The 20,536-nt window shown below is 32.4% G+C and overlaps 1 protein-coding gene across 2 annotated transcripts in view; it reads left to right on the top strand.

The window, feature by feature from the left end:
• Positions 1–5,041: 5,041 nt before the first annotated feature.
• Positions 5,042–20,536, top strand: part of LOC139512763 (receptor-type tyrosine-protein phosphatase N2-like) — a 141,932-nt gene continuing 126,437 nt past the window's right edge. The window contains exon 1 of one of the 2 annotated variants that reach the window (XM_071300644.1): positions 5,042–5,312. In XM_071300644.1, coding sequence (XP_071156745.1) covers positions 5,210–5,312 — 103 coding nt within the window. In that variant the 5' untranslated portion in view covers positions 5,042–5,209. The remainder of the gene's footprint in view (positions 5,313–20,536) is intronic. The other variant, XM_071300646.1, reaches the window with a different exon arrangement.

The following is a 20,536-nucleotide window of genomic DNA, read 5'->3' as shown; positions in this document are numbered from 1 at the left end:
ATTTGTTTTACATGCACACGTATAAAAAATGCGGTTTTTATCCAACGCAATCATAGGTTTGAACGTAGTTTTCAATTTAGACTCGTATATATATATATATATATATATATATATATATTTGCTCTTAAAGCTTAAATGGTTAGTGCATCGGACTACTAACACAAAGGTTCCTGGTTCGATTCCCGTTTGGGATGAAAATTTCAGGAACTCAATTTTCGGCTCTCCCTTGACACCATTTGCGAGTATGGTCTTGAGGAAACGATGATAGTCCGTCGGACGGGGACGATAAATGGCTGGCCCGTGTTAAGAGAGAGCCATATCTCTTGCACGTTAAAGACACCCTTGTAGATTTCGAAAAAGAGTAGGCTAATGCCGCTACAAGGCAGCACTCGCACCCGCAAAGTGGAAAGGGATTAATATAAGTTGTAAAACTTGTTTCCCAATCCACTATAAATAAATATGTTTAAACTAAAGCTTAAATGGTTCAGAGATATATCTCATAATGTTGTATATACATTATGTACACAGCCGTGTATCACCATCATTGATGGCGATCCGATGGATACATCTTATATTCATAAGTACGTCTGAGTCAGTGACAACCCTACAACAGATGTATCCATTCGAATCCCGGCGAGGGAAGAACCAAAAATTTGCGAAAGCAAATTTACAGATCTAACATTGTTGGGTTGATGTTTAGACGAGTTGTATATACATTATGTACACAGCCATGTATCACCATCATTGATGGCGATCCGATGGATACATCTGTTGTAGGGTTGTCACTGACTCAGACGTACTTATATATATGGTCACATTAACATCTTCATGCCTTATATATCATGTACTGTAGTACGCCGCTAGATTAAAACTGACGTGGAAAGGTAACACATGGCCAGCGAAAGCTCTTTTTTTGAGAGCCCAGGTGGTCGTGTGGTCTAGCGGGACGGCTGCAGTGCAGGCGATTTGGTGTCACGATATCACAGTAGCATGGGTTCGAATCCCGGCGAGGGAAGAACCAAAAATTTGCGAAAGCAAATTTACAGATCTAACATTGTTGGGTTGATATGTTAGATCTGTAAATTTGCTTTATCATTATTATATATATATATATCTGAAACTAAAGCATTTAGAACAAATCTGACAAGGGGTTAAAACGATTATTAGGTGAAGATTTTTCTGCCCTGATATTTACAGACGCATCAGCCTGACAACCCGTTGTTGGGTTGTTACCTCTGGATTGGTAATTTTAAGGAAATTTGCAGTTTTTGGTTATTATCTTGAACATTATACTTAATAGAAATAAACTGTAAACAGCAAAATTGTTCAGCAAAGTAAGCTATGCATAGAGAATAATACATGGCAAAATCCGTATCATATGCCGTATCATCCCGAGATACCAATATCAGCCAGAGGGCTTTCATGTCCGAGGGATGATATTGGTCAAGGGTGATACGGCATGGGATACGGATTTTGTCATGTTTTATACGCTTTATCATATATTTCAACAGGAATGAGAGTATATATGAACTGCTTTCTGATCCCTAGCACCTGAGTTACCTTCAGTTCTACTTTTGTCTTGTTTTAAAAGCCATTTTGAGGGAAAAAATTCTGAAGAAGCTTGCATGAATTATAAAACGGAAGTTAGTTTAAAAAAAAATAGTAGGTGTGATAAAGGGTGCGATAAAGGATAGGGGTGTGATAAATGGTGTGATAAAGGGTACTGATAAAGGGTGCGCATCAGAGTTGGGCGATATGGATTAAACAGCAGGTTATTTATCAAATATTCAGAACAACTGTATTGACTTCTAAATGTATAATAAAAATAAGTAAACATGATCAAGTGTCAATTGATTCCTTCAGGAGGTATTGATTGTCCTTTAAATTCAGCTTTTTACAATTATTCGTAATTTTTTGTAATCTTTTACAAAAATCTTCTCTGAAACTACTGAGCCAAAACATTATAGATAGAGATAACTATAAACAGCAAGAATGTTCAGCAAAGTAATATCTACAAATAAGTAAGCATGACCAAAATTGTCAATTGACTCCATAAAAACACAAAAAAAGAGAATTTGTCACGAATTATATTTTTGTATTTGATATTGTAGAATGTCCTTTGTTTAATATGCAGCATATAGACCAAGGTGAGCTTCACGGGCTCTCGATAGCCGCCAGTTAGTTCTGTTTCAACAGAGGCTTATGGGGCTACACATATATACTCTTTTTACATGTTTTGTCATTAAACTGGTTTTGTCTGCCTTTCGTGCTTTTATTAAATGAAAGTAAGAAAACGGTTTTCAATAATTGTCCACTGAACCAGAACGAGCTATGATGGCCGGGTAAACTCCACATCTTCAAACTCAATTTAAAAATACAGCAGACCCCACGCATAGTATTTATCCTAAAAATAATATTGATTTTTCTTCTTAGAAAATGATTGTCTTTCCTAATCGATACTATAGTGTCGATAGTTAATTACAGAAAATAGTGTTTTAACTCATTAAATGAAACAGCTCTTTTCAATTCTCTACGGTTATGATTTTTTTTTAATTTGTGTGTGTGTGTGTGTGTGTGTGTCTTGTTTTGGTTTGTACTGTTTTGCTTTGTGAGGTGTTTTTTTTTCATATCGTAAGAAGTTTGATTTTCAAACGCCCTAAAAATGAGACTATGATAACTTATAATGTTTTTACAACTTCTTATTGTTTCATGGTTTCATTTCAAAGTAAGCTTTTCATCTTGGTTTTAAATGGGTGGAACATCGTTATAACTATGAAAGGACATGACTGAATGATAAATATAAAACATTTCAAATAAGATAACTGACGGCGTGATTTTTGTATACAAAACAATAAAAGATAAACAAGTGTTGGAAACAAATGTATATATATGTTCCAGACCATATGAGTATTTGGACCGTACGCGTACGGTCCGGACCGTATACGTATACTCGTACGGTCCGACCATACGCGTACGGTCGGACCGTATGAGTATACGCATATGGTCCAGTAAGAGCTGACCATACATGTTGTGGATCATATGGGTTAAATTTAAACAAACATTTATTTTTAGTTTTATAAATTGTTATCATTGCAATTAGATGGATAAAATGAACAAATGAACAATTGAAATTAAATATTTGTTTAATTGTATATCTGAATCCTATTTTGGTATTCTCGCCCAAGGTGACACTTGCTACCACAAGTAATGTAATATATTTTACAATTACATGCTTGCAGGTCATTCATGTTCCTTTGCATTTGTATTTTTTTGTAAAGTTTCTAATATTCTAAAACAATTGTCCTCCCACATTATGTTTACTTCCGATATCGTCAATTTAATGATTCAATTAATGTATTACTGATCGACATGCTAAAAACAAGATAGTAACAGATTTAATTAGCGTGAATTTTTTAAATAGTTGAAAAATAAGGTTTTTATTTCAATTACAATTGAACTTTTCCATATTAATTTGAGAGTTAAGTTATGTTGATCTGTTACATGCATTTGTAATTATAAACTTAAGCAACTTCTTAATCATATTAATCAGACCGTACGCGTACGGTCCGACCGTATGAGTATTTTGAAAAAGTACGCATACGGTCCAGACCGTACGCGTACGGTCCAAATACTCATACGGTCTGGAACATATACACTAACAAACGCAAACCACTGAAAGACAGGCCTCTAAATTGTGACAGCAAAAAGCGAATTTTCAAATGTATAAACTCTGAAACTTAACTCAGTCTACCAAGACCCTGACATTTTACGTGGTAACATTTTAACAGCTCCCACAGCTTTCCCTATTGGCATGACATTCACTATTATAATAGGTGCCATATCCTCAAGGGTGATTTTCCCGTTACCAGAATATGTAACAGTTATATAAATATAGGTAATGAGGCGAAGCTGATTAACTTGATTATTAGCCGGGTTACAAAACATACTCATGATTGATAAGGATATCATTTTTTCATTGATAAATTTGAGCTGGGAAAATCGGAAACGTTCGAAAAGTTGAAAAAAAAGCAATCAATGATTCTCAAAATCCAGTTTGTTTCATATGAATCGCCCTCAGCGGATCATAGACGTTTTGGGGAATTTACTTTCTTTCTCACTTTTCATTTTGTAACCTATATTTTCACGCTCTTATATCCATGATTAGGTAAAAAATAAAATGCAATCTATATGTACTGCCCAATGCATGATGTTGAGACTGAAAGGAACAGAGGGTATTCATAGTATATTACATGTATGTATATACAAATTTAAGCTGTTGTGGTATCGTATACCAAGAACACATCAAATCAGTGAAAATAGAAAATTCAGTGAAAAATTAAATTATATATCAGTACAAAAACAAATAAAAACAAAAGGGCAAGCATCTGAGACTATTCGCTTTACCAGAAAACTTTACTGTAATTTTTGTCACAAATGTATATCGAACCATTGGTATATGATCAATCAGACTGAGCTCTGAGTAGCTTGGACTTTTCAGTGGTATCATCTCAGACGTCCATCAGTGTGTCTTTTACAATAGAAGCTATCATATAACCACCCTCCTCCAAATCAAATGGTTATTACCTAAGAACGAGTTATCATGTAGGATTGTCCTTACTGCATGACATATTTGCCACTGGACGTTTTCGTTTAAAAGCTAACCAATAACCACTAATAAAAATTCAATAAATAGCCCACGTTAGATTAAATTAGGAGTTTAATTTGTCTTTGTTTGATTTTTTTCATCAGATTTTTCTCCTTTTTTTCCAACGTCCTGTATACTATGATCCAACGGATTTTAATTTTCGGTGTTTGTAATTTTACGCCTTCTTCGGATATAAATATAAACAAAATAATTTGACTTCGAGTAGCGACCTATACGTCATAAGACAACCTACACGAAATATTAGACATTCTTATTGATGTACAGGTTAAACAAATCTGAAATCAATAAACCTATATGATTCTATTATCACTTCAAAAACTATGGGAAACGTAAATGGAATCAGTATTTTGTGACGTCATGTGATGTATTATGAATATTCATAGCGCACCTGCCATTTTGAATAGAAAAGCAGAAAGGTTCGGAGTTCGGAATACAAACAGAGATGTCATCGTATTATTTAACATACTAACATGGATTAATTTCATTCTAACTCTTTACTAATATTTATCATAGCATGGGGATATTATAGGCGGCTGATAAACTATGCCGTCGGTGCTTTTTTGTTCTATTTTCCTCGTGGTGGCGGTTGGTCGAGGTTGTTGTTTTGGTGCCCCTCTAGAAAATCCGTTTCCTTTGGGAACGGTTGGTAAGTAATATGAATAATTTAACCCAAAACAACCCATTATCTGCATGTGCAATGTCTCATTTTATCATATCATTGTATTATCAGTGAAAATATCAGAAATATGTTTGTTTATTTTGATGAAAAAATTAACATAATCTCAATTTTAGCAGACGCCTAATGCCACTTCCGTTTCTTTTCAGCGATGAAATAAACGGTTTTAATAAGGGAAAATACGACTCCAAGGTTTAGACATCATGTATTATTTGAAAAGGATCGAGATACCCTGAACTTACATTAATTATGTGAAATGTTGTTATGATCTGATGATAGTGTGGACTTTTGAAAAGAAAAAAAGGGGGAGGGATGAAGTAATCTTATTTCTTTTGAGATTTTGTGTCCAAGGCTGAAAGTAATTTTTCTTTGAACGATCAAATGTAAAAAAACACTCCGGACACATGATATCTAAAGTGATTGGGTTTGAAGATAATCATTGTGACCATATGCTAGGAAATAATACATTGTCAATTAGTCTGGCATTAATTGGTCAAGAATAAGATATTAATGATAAAGACGATTCTACATATTAATAAGGTCTATTGAAATATTTTTATGTTCCTTTTGTAATTTTTCTTCATCCTCTTTTCGTATACATGTGTACTCTTGAATTGTTCTTTTTGTGACATTCCATCCCCCTCCCCCTTTTCAGCATGAAAGGCTGCATTAACTGATTTAAGGTTTATCATAACCCTTGTCTGAATTCGTCCATAAATTGGTTTTCATGCTCTAAATTTAGTTTGCATCAACCTTATGTTTTGAAACTTGTCATTGCTTGTGCACAATATTTATCTCCATCAAACACAGATCAAACTTAAATTTGGGTGGTGTCATCTTCACAGTTCTCAAATACATGTACATGTACTATCTCTTTCTATATGGAAAATTGGTTAATTTGCTGTATATTTACTAACAGGAACATCTATGTCCCATGGACAATTTCTTCTTGTATTTCATGATTTTAAATTTAAAAAGTTATCTTTCAAGATATAACAATTTTTAAACAATAAAAGTAAAAACGAATATTTAAATATTTGAAAAATCCAATGAAGTCACAGAAAGGAGGATAGTGTTGGTATGGTGTCGTAAATACTTCTTTTTTGCTTTTGATAGTACACATTTGATGTTATTAAACATGGAAATATAAACAAATTCTTGTTAAAGTACATGTAGGTCAGATGGGTCAATATTTGCAATTGTTTCTCCATAGCAATGCATAGGCAGTAACGGTAATATTTTCATCTGTACATGTAGCTCTGTCCATATCGTAAACTTAGATATGTATGATGGCTCATTTTGTAGCTGAGACATTTTCACATATATGGATTAATTTTCAGGGTATGAAGTGGGAATACTTTTCCCTTAAATTTGCATACCCTAAAAGTCCTTTCCACTCTTCCTGGTAAAAAATCCCTTTTTTAACACAATGATAAATAAATCCCTTTTTTAACACAATGAGTTCTTTGAAAATTGAATACTTTGAACACATTTAATAGCTGCATAGTTTTAACACATTTATTCTATGTTCTTTGACTTTCAAAATCAACACAAATGCTTAAGCTCAGTCACTTGTTAAAAACAGAAACATGTTCAATATCACTACACAGAGAATTTTTGTTTACACACAACTCTTGAGTTCCTCATTTTGAGGTGCTTTAAGGATATTGACCAAGATAAATATATAAATTTTATTTATTTTTGATTTTTGTGAGAAACATGAGAAAAAAAATAGTTATTCATACTCTAACATTTTCGATAAAATCAAGAGGCATGCATGATACATTTGTATCACAAGATTTTGCTTAGAGGCCAATAGTTTGTATTATATGTTTGATTATTAAAGTTTATTGTTCAAACTTGGATATAAAGGGTACCCTTGAAATTGATATCTGTAAATACACTATCATATCAATAATTCAGTTATTCGTGATGGTTGATACAGAAAATTTAAAGCTTGAGTGAAGATCAATGTACTGATTCATTTACCCAAAGAGTTATTGTCTTCTCAGTTACATAAAATAATGATCTGAATGTCAAAGTAAACATATCAGGATTCTACTTTGTCAAAATTATCTCCCCTTATTTTTTTCAAATAAAAGCCATAGTAGGAATGCCAGTTCAAAATAAGTTTTGTTCAAATATGAAATGAAGGTAATTGTTTGTCTGTTTTGTAGGGTTCTTATATCAACTCAATTTTCAAACAATTACAGACTGCATAGAGATTCGTTAAACCTCAAATAGGTCAACATGTGTAGATATGCATTTTCTAAAGGTCAATGTCTATCCTATGCAGTCGTAAAAATTTAGAAAAACATTCTCAATTCTGTAGGATCCAGAACCATTGTAGAACAAATCAGAGGATATTTCATGTATGTCAATTTGTCCGTGTTAAAATAGTTCTTCCATTTATTTCTACCAGATTTATATCAGAATTAAAATTTCTACCATGACAAATTAGAATTTTCATTTTTCTAGAAGGACCCTGCTTAGTACTAGTTTCTAAGTTGTAAGGTGGCAAATAATATGTGGAAATAGGAACTCTAAACATGAAAATAATGTCCCTTAGTGGATTTTTTTTTATTATTTAGACAAAGAGAAATCAATGCTATATATTCCATTACCAATACATGAATTTCTGGTCATTCAAATATTCTCCCATTGTCTCTGGTAAAAAAAAGTCAATATATATCATTGTTAAAAATTGAGAAGTGCCAGTCTGAACACTAGATTAAACTGTACCACCTGTTTGTGTTCAGCTTCAGGTTACATTTGTATGTCGACTTTAAGTGTTGTTATGGAGTTGTCTCATTGACATTTACCACAGGTTTACTTATTCATATTTTCACTTCCAAGGTCTCGTTCAAGGTCTCTTTCTGGATTGTCAACTTTTGTTTTGAATAATGACAAATGCCATTGATTGTTTTAGTGGTAGAAAACAGTAGGTATTAAGAATAGCCATGCAGTCTCACAAAATTGAACAATAGCATAATTTACTATTTGGCTGAAGGACAATTCACTACTCTTAGTATTGGAAATGTGTGAAGAACAGTTTAATAATGGAGGAAAATTATTGATAAATTTTCATGTAAATAGTATGAATACTCACTGGTGACCATATTATTGGCATACACCAACATCTGTCTATATTCAAATGAACAATCTAAATATTTTTAGTAGAAAATCTTTCAATTTTGCCAATTTTTATAATACAGACATTGAATAATTGTTATTGTAATTACAATTTACCAGTTTGGTCACTTGTGTCATCTTTTTTCTATTTTTTGAAGCTAAAGTGTCAGATCTTGATGTTGACCTTATCCGATATTGAGAATTAGTTTTGTTTTCTCATCAGAACATGCAAACATATATATAGTGGCATGTACTGGGTCGTACCCCTTAGTACATGTATTTAATGTGTACCTGGATTGTAGTTTTATATTCCATACTCTAGCTTGGTCTATCATTTCCTAGCTTGCCAAATTCATGTATATCTTCTATTCCTGGTATGATGAAATCAGCTGTATTACACCTCTAGGATCAGTTGTAAGCTGTTACATATGATCATTATTTAAGCTTCCTATTCCACCTTGCTATCTATCCTCTCCATAAAAAAAGGTTTTCTGCATTTCCTGCATTTAATTGCTTATCTATATATACCATATCCTATCAGATGGTCATATGGTAGTCTGTAGGTATTCATATCATTTTCATGATCATACTAAAACACTAATACATATGAATTAAAAGTCAAATAAATTTATTCATGTATGTTGAATGTTTTGTTTTATTGTCAAATGAGGAATTCTAATGGACAGAATTGTTCCAGTAAACAAAAGGAATGGATAGAATTAAATATTAAAAACAAATCAGAACATTGCAATATACATGTATACACACACACAAATGACCTGAAATATACTACATGTAGATACTACAGCAAACATCAACCAATGCAACATTTTTAGCTCACCTGGCCCACTGCCCCCCTTAAATCCGCCTCTGAGGAAATAAAAACACTAATTCATTTATGTATAAAATAATGAATAAAAGACAAAAATGATATACAGTAACATTATACAGCAACAAATGACAACCACTGAATTACAGGCCACTGAATTGTAGACTCCTGACTTAGGACAGGCACATACAGAATGTGTTGAGACATGCTTGCTAAGAAAAAAGCATTGCCTTTGTGATTGAGTCTAAAAATAGAAAATAAGGATACAAGTTATGTTTTTGTTTACATCTTTGGAAATTTCAACAGAAAGAGAAAAATAATTTGATCAGATTTAGAATTCTTTTCTTTCAGTTAGAAGTTGTCAATCCAAAGAGCTATTGATATCAACTCTGAGGATATCAGCAGTGGCGGATCTAGAAATTTTCATAAGAGGAGGCCCACTGACTGCTTAAGGCGGGGGGGGGGGGGCTGATTCCGTCACGCTTCAGTGATTCCATATATAACCAATCAAAATTTTTCTGAAGAAGGGGGGCCCTGGCCCCTTACACCCCCCTTCTAAATCCGCCCCTGATCAATGACTGCTTTCATCCGATTTTAGAAATTGAAATGTTATATTGAACGCTGAAGATACAGAAAAACAGAAAAAATATCAGCAAGCTACACGTGAAATAAAAATGGCAAAACACGTTGCAAGATAATAACCCTTCGCCACCCTCAATAATCAGATGGTATGTTTTCCCTTTTATTCCTGTTTTTCACATTTAAATGTCCCCTATTGAGGACCCCTTTCTTTATGATTTTATCCTTAGGGATGAGTAGTGTATAATTTAAATCAGGATTTTTCCATTACATGTATTAATAGTAAATAAATCTCTTGAGATTTATCAATCAGATATATCAGAAATGTTAATCTGTATCCATTTGAAATTTTTATGTTAAATTATATTTACATTAATGGTTATTGGTTAACTTAACTTCGTCAATTTCTAATGAATTAGTGTAGAAATTAAATACATGTTAATTATGTTATTGGAAAGGGGAATCAAGTATTCACCCTTGTCTGTAGGTATGTCCCAAGTTGGTTTCCGTTCTCTAACTTTAGTTTGCATCAACCAAATGGTATGAAACTTATACAAAATGCTTATTACTATAAAACACAGATCAAGTATGGCTTTTGGTGGTGTGACTTAAACTGTTCTAGAGTTAAGCCCCTTTACAAATGAAAAAAGTGCTGTACTTTTCGTTTCCATTCTCTACCTTAAGTTTGTCTCTTCCAAATGTTATGAAACTTATGCACAATGCATATTACCAAAAAAACACAGATCAAGTTGGAATATGGTGGCATCACCTAAATCATTCTAGAGTTATGCCCCTTTACAAATAGAAAAATTGCTGAATTTTCAGTTTTCATTCTCTAACTTAAGTTTGCCTTAACCAAATGTTATGAAACATATACACAACATTTTTACTACAAAACTCAGGGTAAATACAAATTTGGGTAGCATCACTTTAACTGTTGTTCAGGTATGTCCCTTTATAACTTTATATGATATGCAGGGCATCATCTGTGTCCCATGGACAAATTCCATATTTATTTTCTATCTATTCTGTCCATCTGTGTGTTTGAATAAGAAATAGTTCCAAGAACACATTTGAATGACTTTCTAGGTTGGAATGAAACTTTTTATACGACCGCAAAATTTGAAAATTTTTTCGTCGTATATTGCTATCACGTTGGCGTCGTCGTCGTCGTCGTCATCCGAATACTTTTAGTTTTCGCACTCTAACTTTAGTAAAAGTGAATGGAAATCTATGAAATTTTAACACAAGGTTTATGACCACAAAAGGAAGGTTGGTATTGATTTTGGGAGTTTTGGTCCCAACATTTTAGGGGAATTAGGGGCCAAAAAGGGCCCAAATAAGCATTTTCTTGGTTTTCGCACTATAACTTTAGTTTAAGTTAATAGAAATCTATGAAATTTTGACACAAGGTTTATGACCACAAAAGAACGGTTGGGATTGATTTTGGGAGTTTTGGTTTCAACAGTTTAGGAATAAGGGGCCAAAAAAGGGCCCAAATAAACATTATTCTTGGTTTTCGCACAATAACTTTAGTTTAAGTAGATAGAAATCAATGAAATTTAAACACAATGTTAATGACTACAAAAGGAAGGTTGGTATTGATTTTGGGAGTTTAGGTCCCAACATTTTAGGAATTAGGGGCCAAAAAGGGACCCAAATAAGCATTTTTTTTGGTTTTCGCACCATAACGTTAGTATAAGTAAATAGAAATCTATGAAATTTAAACACAAGGTTTATGACCATAAAAGGAAGGTTGGTACTGATTTTAGGAGTTTTGGTCCCAACAGAATAAGGGGCCCAAAGGGTCCAAAATTAAACTTTGTTTGATTTCATCAAAATTGAATAATTGGGGTTCTTTGATATGCCGAATCTAACTGTCATGACTGTGTATGTAGATTCTTAACTTTTGGTCCCGTTTTCAAATTGGTCTACATTAAGGTCCAAAGGGTCCAAAATTAAACTTAGTTTGATTTTGACAAAAAATGAATCAGTTAGGTTCTTTGATATGCTGAATCTAAAAATGTACTTAGATTCTTGATTATTGGCCCAGTTTTCAAGTTGGTCCAAATCGGTGTCCAAAATTAAACTTTGTTTGATTTCATCAAAAATTGAATAAATGGGGTTCTTTGATATACCAAATCTAACTGTGTATGTAGATTCTTCATTTTTGGTCCTGTTTTCAAATTGGTCTACACTAAAGTCCAAAGGGTCCAAAATTAAACTTAGTCTGATTTTAACAAAAATTGAAATCTTGGGGTTCTTTGATATGCTGAATCCAAAAATGTTCTTAGATTTTTTATTATGGGCCCAGTTTTCAAGTTGGTCCAAATCAGGATCTAAAATTATTATATTAAGTATTGTGCAATAGCAAGTCTTTTCAATTGCACAGTATTGCGCAATGGCAAGAAATATCTAATTGCACAATATTGTGAAATAGCAAATTTTTTTTTAATTAGAGTTATCTTTCTTTGTCCAGAATAGTAAGCAAGAAATATCTAATTGCAAAATATTGTGCAATAGCAAGATTTTTTTTAATTGGAGTTATCTTTCTTTGTCCAGAATCAACTTAAATCTTTGTTATATACAATATACAATGTATATTCACTTTTTACTACCAACTGATAAATTAAAATAATCTTTACCATTCAGTGATAACAAGCAGTTTTTTTACATCTTAATATTTTATGATGTATTTAAATGAGTAGTTATTGTTGCAAACTCCATTAGAAATTTTAATTGAGATTAGTTTTGGAATAAGGGAAAGGGGGATGTGATTAAAAAAATTGGGTTCAATTTTTCTCATTTGAAATTTCATAAATAAAAAAGAAAATTTCTTCAAACATTTTTTTGAGAGGATTAATAACAGCATAGTGAATTGCTCTAAGAGAAAACAAAAATTTTAAGTTCATTAGAACACATTCATTCTGTGTCAGAAACCTATGCTGTGTCAACTATTTAATCACAATCCAAATTTAGAGCTGAATCCAGCTTGAATGTTGTGTCCATTCTTGCCCCAACCGTTCAGGGTTCAACCTCTGCGGTCGTATAAAGCTACGCCCTGCGGAGCATCTGGTTGATTTTGGGATCACTAAGGCCAATGATTAAGGTCACTGTTACTTAGGATAGTAAAAATAAGAAAAGTGGTGTTCAAATAGTAACTTAGTTTCACTTGCTTGATTGGAATGAAACTTGTACATATGGAAAGATATACGTCTAGGGAAGAAAAAAGACTTGATGTTGGGGTCAAAGTCATAGTTGCAAAGTATAGACTTTGTTTTGAAAAATAGTTTCTGGATGATAGCTTAAGTTTACCTATCTTAACGGGAATGAAACTTTGAAGGGAAAAAAGCCAATTGATTTTTAGCTCACCTGGCCTAAAAGGCCATGTGAGCTTTTCTCATCACTTGGCGTCCGTCGTCGTCGTCGTCGTCTGTCGTCGTTAACAATTTTTCAAACATCTTCTCCTCTGAAACTACTGAATGGATTTGAATGAAACTTAACATGATTGTTCCTTAGTATATCCTGCACAAAATGTGCGCTTCGATTTTTGATCCGTCAAAAAACATGGCCGCCGTTACTTAAAATAGAACATAGGGGTCAAATGCAGTTTTTGGCTTATATCTCAAAAACGAAAGCATTAAGAGCAAATCTGACATGGAGTAAAAATGTTCATTAGGTCAATATCTATCAGCCCTGAAATTTTCAGATGAATCAAACATCCAGTTGTTGGGTTGCTGCCACTTAATTGGTAATTTTAAGGAAATTTTGCAGTTTTTGGTCATTATCTTGAATATTATTATAGATAAAGATAAACTGTAAACAGCAAATATGATCAGCAAAGTAAGACTAAAATAGAACATAGGGGTCAAATGCAGTTTTTGGCTTATATCTCAAAAACGAAAGCATTAAGAGCAAATCTGACATGGAGTAAAAATGTTCATTAGGTCAATATCTATCAGCCCTGAAATTTTCAGATGAATCAAACATCCAATTGTTGGGTTGCTGCCACTTAATTGGTAATTTTAAGGAAATTTTGCAGTTTTTGGTCATTATCTTGAATATTATTATAGATAAAGATAAACTGTAAACAGCAAATATGATCAGCAAAGTAAGATCTACAAATAAGTCAATTTGACCAAAATTGTCAATTGACCACTTTAGGAGTTATTGCCCTTTAAAGACTTTTTTCACAATTTGTTCATCATGTTGACTTACTTTAAAAAATCTTCTCTTATGAAACTGCTGTATCAATTTCAGCCAAACTTAGGCTAAATGAGTTTCAGAGTTTCAGAGTATCTAGTATAAATTTTATATTTCATTTCCTTGTATGTCAAGAAACATAGCTCCTATGGCTAAAATAGAACATAGGAGAAAATGATTTCTTTTTGCTTTTGAAGAAAATAGGACGATTCAAAGAACATTTAAATAAATTGAAAAGCCAAAATAATCATTGATGAGAGATTAAACCAAAAAAATTCAGGTGAGCGATTCAGGCTCTTGAGAGCCTCTTGTTGTTTTTAAAACCAATTTTTGGACCAATTATTGTTTCTGGATTACAACTTGACCTTGCTTGATTGGAATGAAACTTATACAGAGAAAGGATATTTCGAAAGGGGAGGCTTATTGATGTTTGGGTCAACTGGATTTGCTAAAATTTGATTTCCAAGGAAAATTCATGACAGATTTAAGGTTTCTCATCAAATGGCTAAATCAAAAGCTCAAACACGTCAAGCGAATGGAAAACACCTGTCATATTGCTGACTTGGTACATGCACTCCTTATAAAATTTAACTCTTTGAATCACTTATGAATTAGACAAAAATTACCAATAATAGTACATGTTTATAAATTTGTCCCGAAAAGCATACTAGTTTTAAGAAAAATACATCCCAAAATAAATATCAATAATATATGCTGTTTCACCAATGTCCCAAGTTAGTAGTAAGAACTTGTTGGAAGAACACATCCAAGTTAGATGTCACTAAAAAGAACACATTTTGATTCAGAAAAAGGGTTTCCAGGTTTTAATTCAAGAGATGGGGAGCAAAATCTGGTTTCTCAAGAACTTTTTGTAGTCTTAGAAAAATAATTAACTGTTGTTGTCTTTTGCTTTTTTGCCATGGTGTTGTCAGTTAATCTTGACATGAGTTTTGAATTTCACTGTGATATCTTCCTCCTCATTTTGCCTCACTTTATCCAAGAGGAAAGTGAGCTTATCTCATTACTGACCTCAATCTGTTGTCTTGTCTTTGTCTCTGAACTTTTTATGCCCCTGTAGTAGCATAGGGGGCATAAGTTTTTCCCAGGTCAGTCTGTACTTCCGTTCGGATGTACATGTACATAAGGGCTGTACATCCTAAGATTGGTTTTCCGTTCTGTAAATTTAGTTTGCCTCAACCAAATGTTATGAAAGGTATTCACAATGCTTATTACATGTATCCGAAAACACAGATCAATTAGGAATTTTGGTTATGTCACTTTAATCGTTTGAGAGTTATGCCCCTTTTAAGATGGAAAAATTGCCAAATTTTTTGTTTCTGTTCTCTTAACTTTAGTTTGCCTCAACCAAATGTTATGAAACTTACTCACATTATGCTTATTATCACAAATCAAGGTTGAATTTTGGTGACTTCACTTTTATGGTTATATAGATATTGTTATGCCCTGTTACAAATGGAAGAAATGCTGAATTTTTTATTTCCGTTCTCTAACTTTAGTTGGCCTCAACAAATATTATGAAACTTATGCACAATGCCATTCACCACAAAACACAGATCAGGTTCAAATTTTTGTTGTGTCACTCTAACCGTTCTAGAGTTATGCCCCTCAACAAATGAAAAACAATTTGCTGAATTTTTTGTTTCAATTCTATAACTTAAGTGTACCTCAACTTCCTGTAAATGTTATGTATAGACCATGCTTATTACCACAAAATTCTCATCAAGTGCAAATTTTAGGAGAATAACATTTACAGTTCTTGAGCTTAATATGTTCCTTTATAACATTATTTTGCCACAAAAGGGGGGGGGGTTTCATCTGTGTCCCATGGATACATTTTCTATGTTTTTTATAACAAAAATCCTCTTCTCTGATACTATTTGAATAATTGGAACCATACTTGGCTACAATTATCGAAAGGGTATCTAGTTAAAGATGTGTCCATTGATCCATCAACAACTTTGCTAAAAATGTAAGATTGTATATTAATCCTTATGACCGCTTTAGACAAAAGAAATATTTTACAGGGCAGAAATGACTCAAATGTTCAGAATGTTATGAGAACTGTCTCATTATTGGAGTTATTGGCCTTAAATGACATTTTATTTTGTCATATATGCCTATTTTCTTGAACACTTTCAAAGATGGAGAAACTTCATCAGCATGTAGGAGTAACTGCCTTTGAAAGGGGCCTCTTTTAGGGAGTGGCCTAAGTAGTCAAATCACTGTATCACTAGTCTGTCAAAACTGCGGTAACAAGTCCCACAAGACTCAGGACTCCTTCATTTAAATTTTATTAAAGACGTTTTAGTGATTAGTCAGTGGAAAACTTGTGAGTAATTTTAGTGTCAATAGGCATGCATATATTTAAACCTTACTTACTATCTTACAGAAGAAAAGAAGGTGTCCTATGAAAGGGAATAGGTCCAACAATGATTTAAAAGTGCTTTTATCATGTTTATATAGATTTAATGGACTCTTTAGATTGACTCCAACTTTTATGTACATACATGTAGCTTCTTTCATTTCAATTCCTCTAAAAAGGCCTAAGACCTGGACCATAACTACAACACAATTTACATATTTTTCTATGATGATCTACTATTTTGCTAGACTCATGGTTCACATATGGTTAATAAAACTTGAAATAAGCCTAGGAACACAAATATCAAAACATGAAAAACTGTCCGATGGAAAGTCTGCTATACCTCCTCAGGCATAGAAATGGAAATACCTTCAAAATGCTTATTTCAGCACAAATTGACATTTTTACTGAATTTCTATCAAATAAAGATGAAAATCCTTTAATTTAATTAAGTTGGACTGATTGATACCCATTCCCTCAAGTAATTCAGGAAAGTTGCCAAAGTACAGAATCTACATTTATTGAATTCATCTTAGGCTGATGACACACTTATTTATCATGTTTATGTGTGCATTTCTTGTAGACAAAAAATGCAAATTCAAAAAATCACACCTACTCTTTTCAAAAAAGATTATTACAGTGTAGTTGACTACTTTTAGGATAAATTATATCAAAATTATAGAGAAGTTGATCAGCTCTAACTCAAAATATGGATAATTTTATGTTAGGGCAATCTGTAAATCAGTTTGACAGCTTCAGATATATACTATTTTAATTTTTCATAAGCTTTTTACAGTCCTGACATATTATGGCATACTGTTGTCCATCTGTCCGTCTCTTTGTCATTAACATGTCGGACAATAACTAAAAACCATGAACCAATTTGCATGAAAACTTGATAAATTGTTTATATCTATTGATGTGAGCTCCCTTAATAAAGCAGTATACAACAATTCATAAATACCAAGCTTCATTTCCATAATACTTGTTATGATTCAGCATCAAGCACCCACAACATATAAATGTCAATGCTATAGTATCTCTTAATACAGTTCTAAAAGAGTTAGAATGCTACCATACTTATTTCTTTAACGATTATAGAGTCTTAAGAAGGATGTTTTGGATGAATAGTAAGACATTTTGCGATTAGATATTGATGTATGTTATCTCAGATGAATTCATAAAAAACTTGTCTGGCCTTCAGTTGCTTTGGATTAGGGCTTATGGTAGGAAGAATGTGTAGTAACTGTCTTTTTTGTTAGCTTGTTAGGTTGCTGTATAAATCATTTTAGCTTACAGTTACACTGATATGTAGAATGTAGTTCTTTTAAGGTTTTAGCACAGTCTGAAGATTTTAAAATTTGTTGTCAAAAGTGAGATGGAATACTTATTATGTACTGGATTCTAATTCTATAAATTGTTCTTTTCACAGAGATAACTTTGAAAATTGTATTTTTTTGCTTCTTTACAGACAGAAATCTTATAAGTTTAACTGTGTAAGTGTTACCTTACATTTTTAAAAAGAGTCATATATAGAAACTGGTGTAATAGATGACTTTCAATGTCATTGTCCTATATCTGAAAATTAGGCGTCTTGATTTAAACATGCTGAATTTAGACACAAGAACACAAGAGCACTAACTTGGAAGAAATCATTTTCTATGATTTTCTGACTCTTTTAATTATTTTATATGGAATTAAATGTTTAAATAATAAATTGGACATCTTGACCCGAACTCTCTCAACTGACAACATTGTACGAGATTTACATTAAGTTCAAATAAAACATATTTTCAAATGAAGACAATTATGATTGATTTTAAAGGAGTTCCAGTAAAGTATTCCTTTAAGCATAGAATAATGATAGAAAATTATCCTATAACATTTGCAGTGTTTATTTCTATTCAAGGAAAATCCTTCTACATCATACAATTTAAAGACCAATCACAGTTTTTTGTCCAGTTCCAATAATGTTTGTGTCATTGCCCTACAATCTATGGAGTATTGCAAGACAATAGTAATGAATACGGTACTAAACCTGAAAATAGAATGGCAGAATACCCATCAATATGCATTGAAAATTACTGATATTATTGAACAGCAATGTCAGTCCCCATCAGTTTTGAAATGCGTGTTGATTTACTTGATTTATGAATTGATTTGGCACTAACATTATCAAGTTTCATTGATATTGTTGTCTGGGCTTTCAACCATTAGATGGCTGACATGATTGTTTTTAAAATGACCAATTGATTTTTGGGTATTACTATATTCCAGGAATAGATCTATGTAAAAGAACATGTTAATTGATCCAATAGAAAGGTCTTGAAAAATGGATAGACTACGAAAAAATGTCCTCTAGGAATCACTTTTAAATTTTCTATTATCTGTTCAGAGAGCTTGTTTATTCAGATGAAATAGCCACTCTTTGCTGATGTGACTATTTTGCATGCAGCCAAACTGATGAATTGTCAGCACAATGACACATATATTATATTGATATACCACATTCACAAAAAATCCACTATAAATGAGTAGAAGAGGATGTGGATTATTCTTCTGTTGATTATTAATAATATAATGTAAATTCAGAAATTATTGCGATGTTTTTATTATTGCGAAAAATCTGACAGGGTTATAATAATCCCAATAATTTAAACTCGCATTTTGAAACTTATAAATGAATTTAAGTAGATTTTTCTCAATAATGCAAAAATTAAAATCACATTTTAGTCTAAAATGACAAAATCACAATATCATATGCATGCATGCAATAATTTCTGAATTTACAGTATACATTCATTGACATTGTAGGTTTAGAGGTTTTAAGTGACTCACAGCATGATTTCTTCTTAGCAGGTTACGTACTTTAAATATGTTTAGCTTGCTTTAAGTAACTTTAAAATTCTTTGATATGTCATGATTTATATATATTTGGAATTTTTGTTTCCTTGTAAACCTATTTGAGGTGCCACCAGTCTAGGATAGGTTTACCCTTCCAAAACTTCTGAAGTGTGTTGTGTTTTATGCACATTGTTTGTTTGTGGGTCTTAAATCTTTTTCAGCCATGGCATATTGTCAGTTTTTTCGACTTAGGGACGACATCAAAAGTTCAATGAAGGATAAAAAACTTAATTCACATAGTTTTTTCAATGACACCCCCACCCCCCTTTTAACTTAATTTGGGAAAAATTGATTTACCAATAGGGATATATGTAAAAATCGATTTTAGATATCCAAAACTTGTAGAATTTTAACCCCCCACCCCCAAAACTATTTGATTTAATTTTTTTATCCTACATCGATCTTTTGATGTTGTCCTTTATGAGTTTGAAAGTCCCTCTGGTATCATTTGTCTCCCTTTTAAAGTTGAGAGCTTTCCTGAAATGGAATTTTTGTATGTTCTTTTTATGTAATTTACTTTAGTCTCTAGATTGAAATCTAAGAAAGTGGGAGAGATGAGATCATGAAAAACTGAGTATTGAATGATATCTCTTTTTCATGTGTCTTTCCCTGGCAGTAGTTTGACATGTAATATCTTAATGTCATTGATATTTTGAGAAATATGTTTTAATGTCAAATCTTTGAATGTCTTATCGGGGCCTTTTATAGCTGACTATGCGGTATGGGCTTTGCTCATTGTTGAAGGCCGTACGGTGACCTATAGTTGTTAATGTCTGTGTAATTTTGGTCTTTTGTGAATGGTTATCTCATAATGGCAATCATACCACATCTTCTTTTTTAGCAAAATCTATTCACTACTGATATAGTCTGTATAATTTAGAGCAATTCTATTTTGTAAAAATATCTGTCTATTATGTTGAAGGCTGTAACTTCTTGGCATCTTGGTTACTTGGTTAGTTTTAATATTGGTTGCTGTCTTATTGAAGTATACTCTGCCTTTACTTAGAATTCAAACATAGTGTTTTGAAGTGTGTTAAATAAAGCCAGTAATAATGCAATAAATTTGCTATTTGGTTTGGGGATGAGTTTTAGGGATTGAAACATTATGTCACTAATAAAATTTGTCTATACTTCAGAAAAGTAAATTTACAGAAGAATGTCATA

Source organism: Mytilus edulis, chromosome 2, assembly GCF_963676685.1.
Source record: "Mytilus edulis chromosome 2, xbMytEdul2.2, whole genome shotgun sequence".
In the NCBI taxonomy this organism is placed as follows: domain Eukaryota; kingdom Metazoa; phylum Mollusca; class Bivalvia; order Mytilida; family Mytilidae; genus Mytilus; species Mytilus edulis.
Note: the sequence above shows the minus strand (reverse complement) of the source record. Positions and strands in the feature narration are given on the sequence as shown.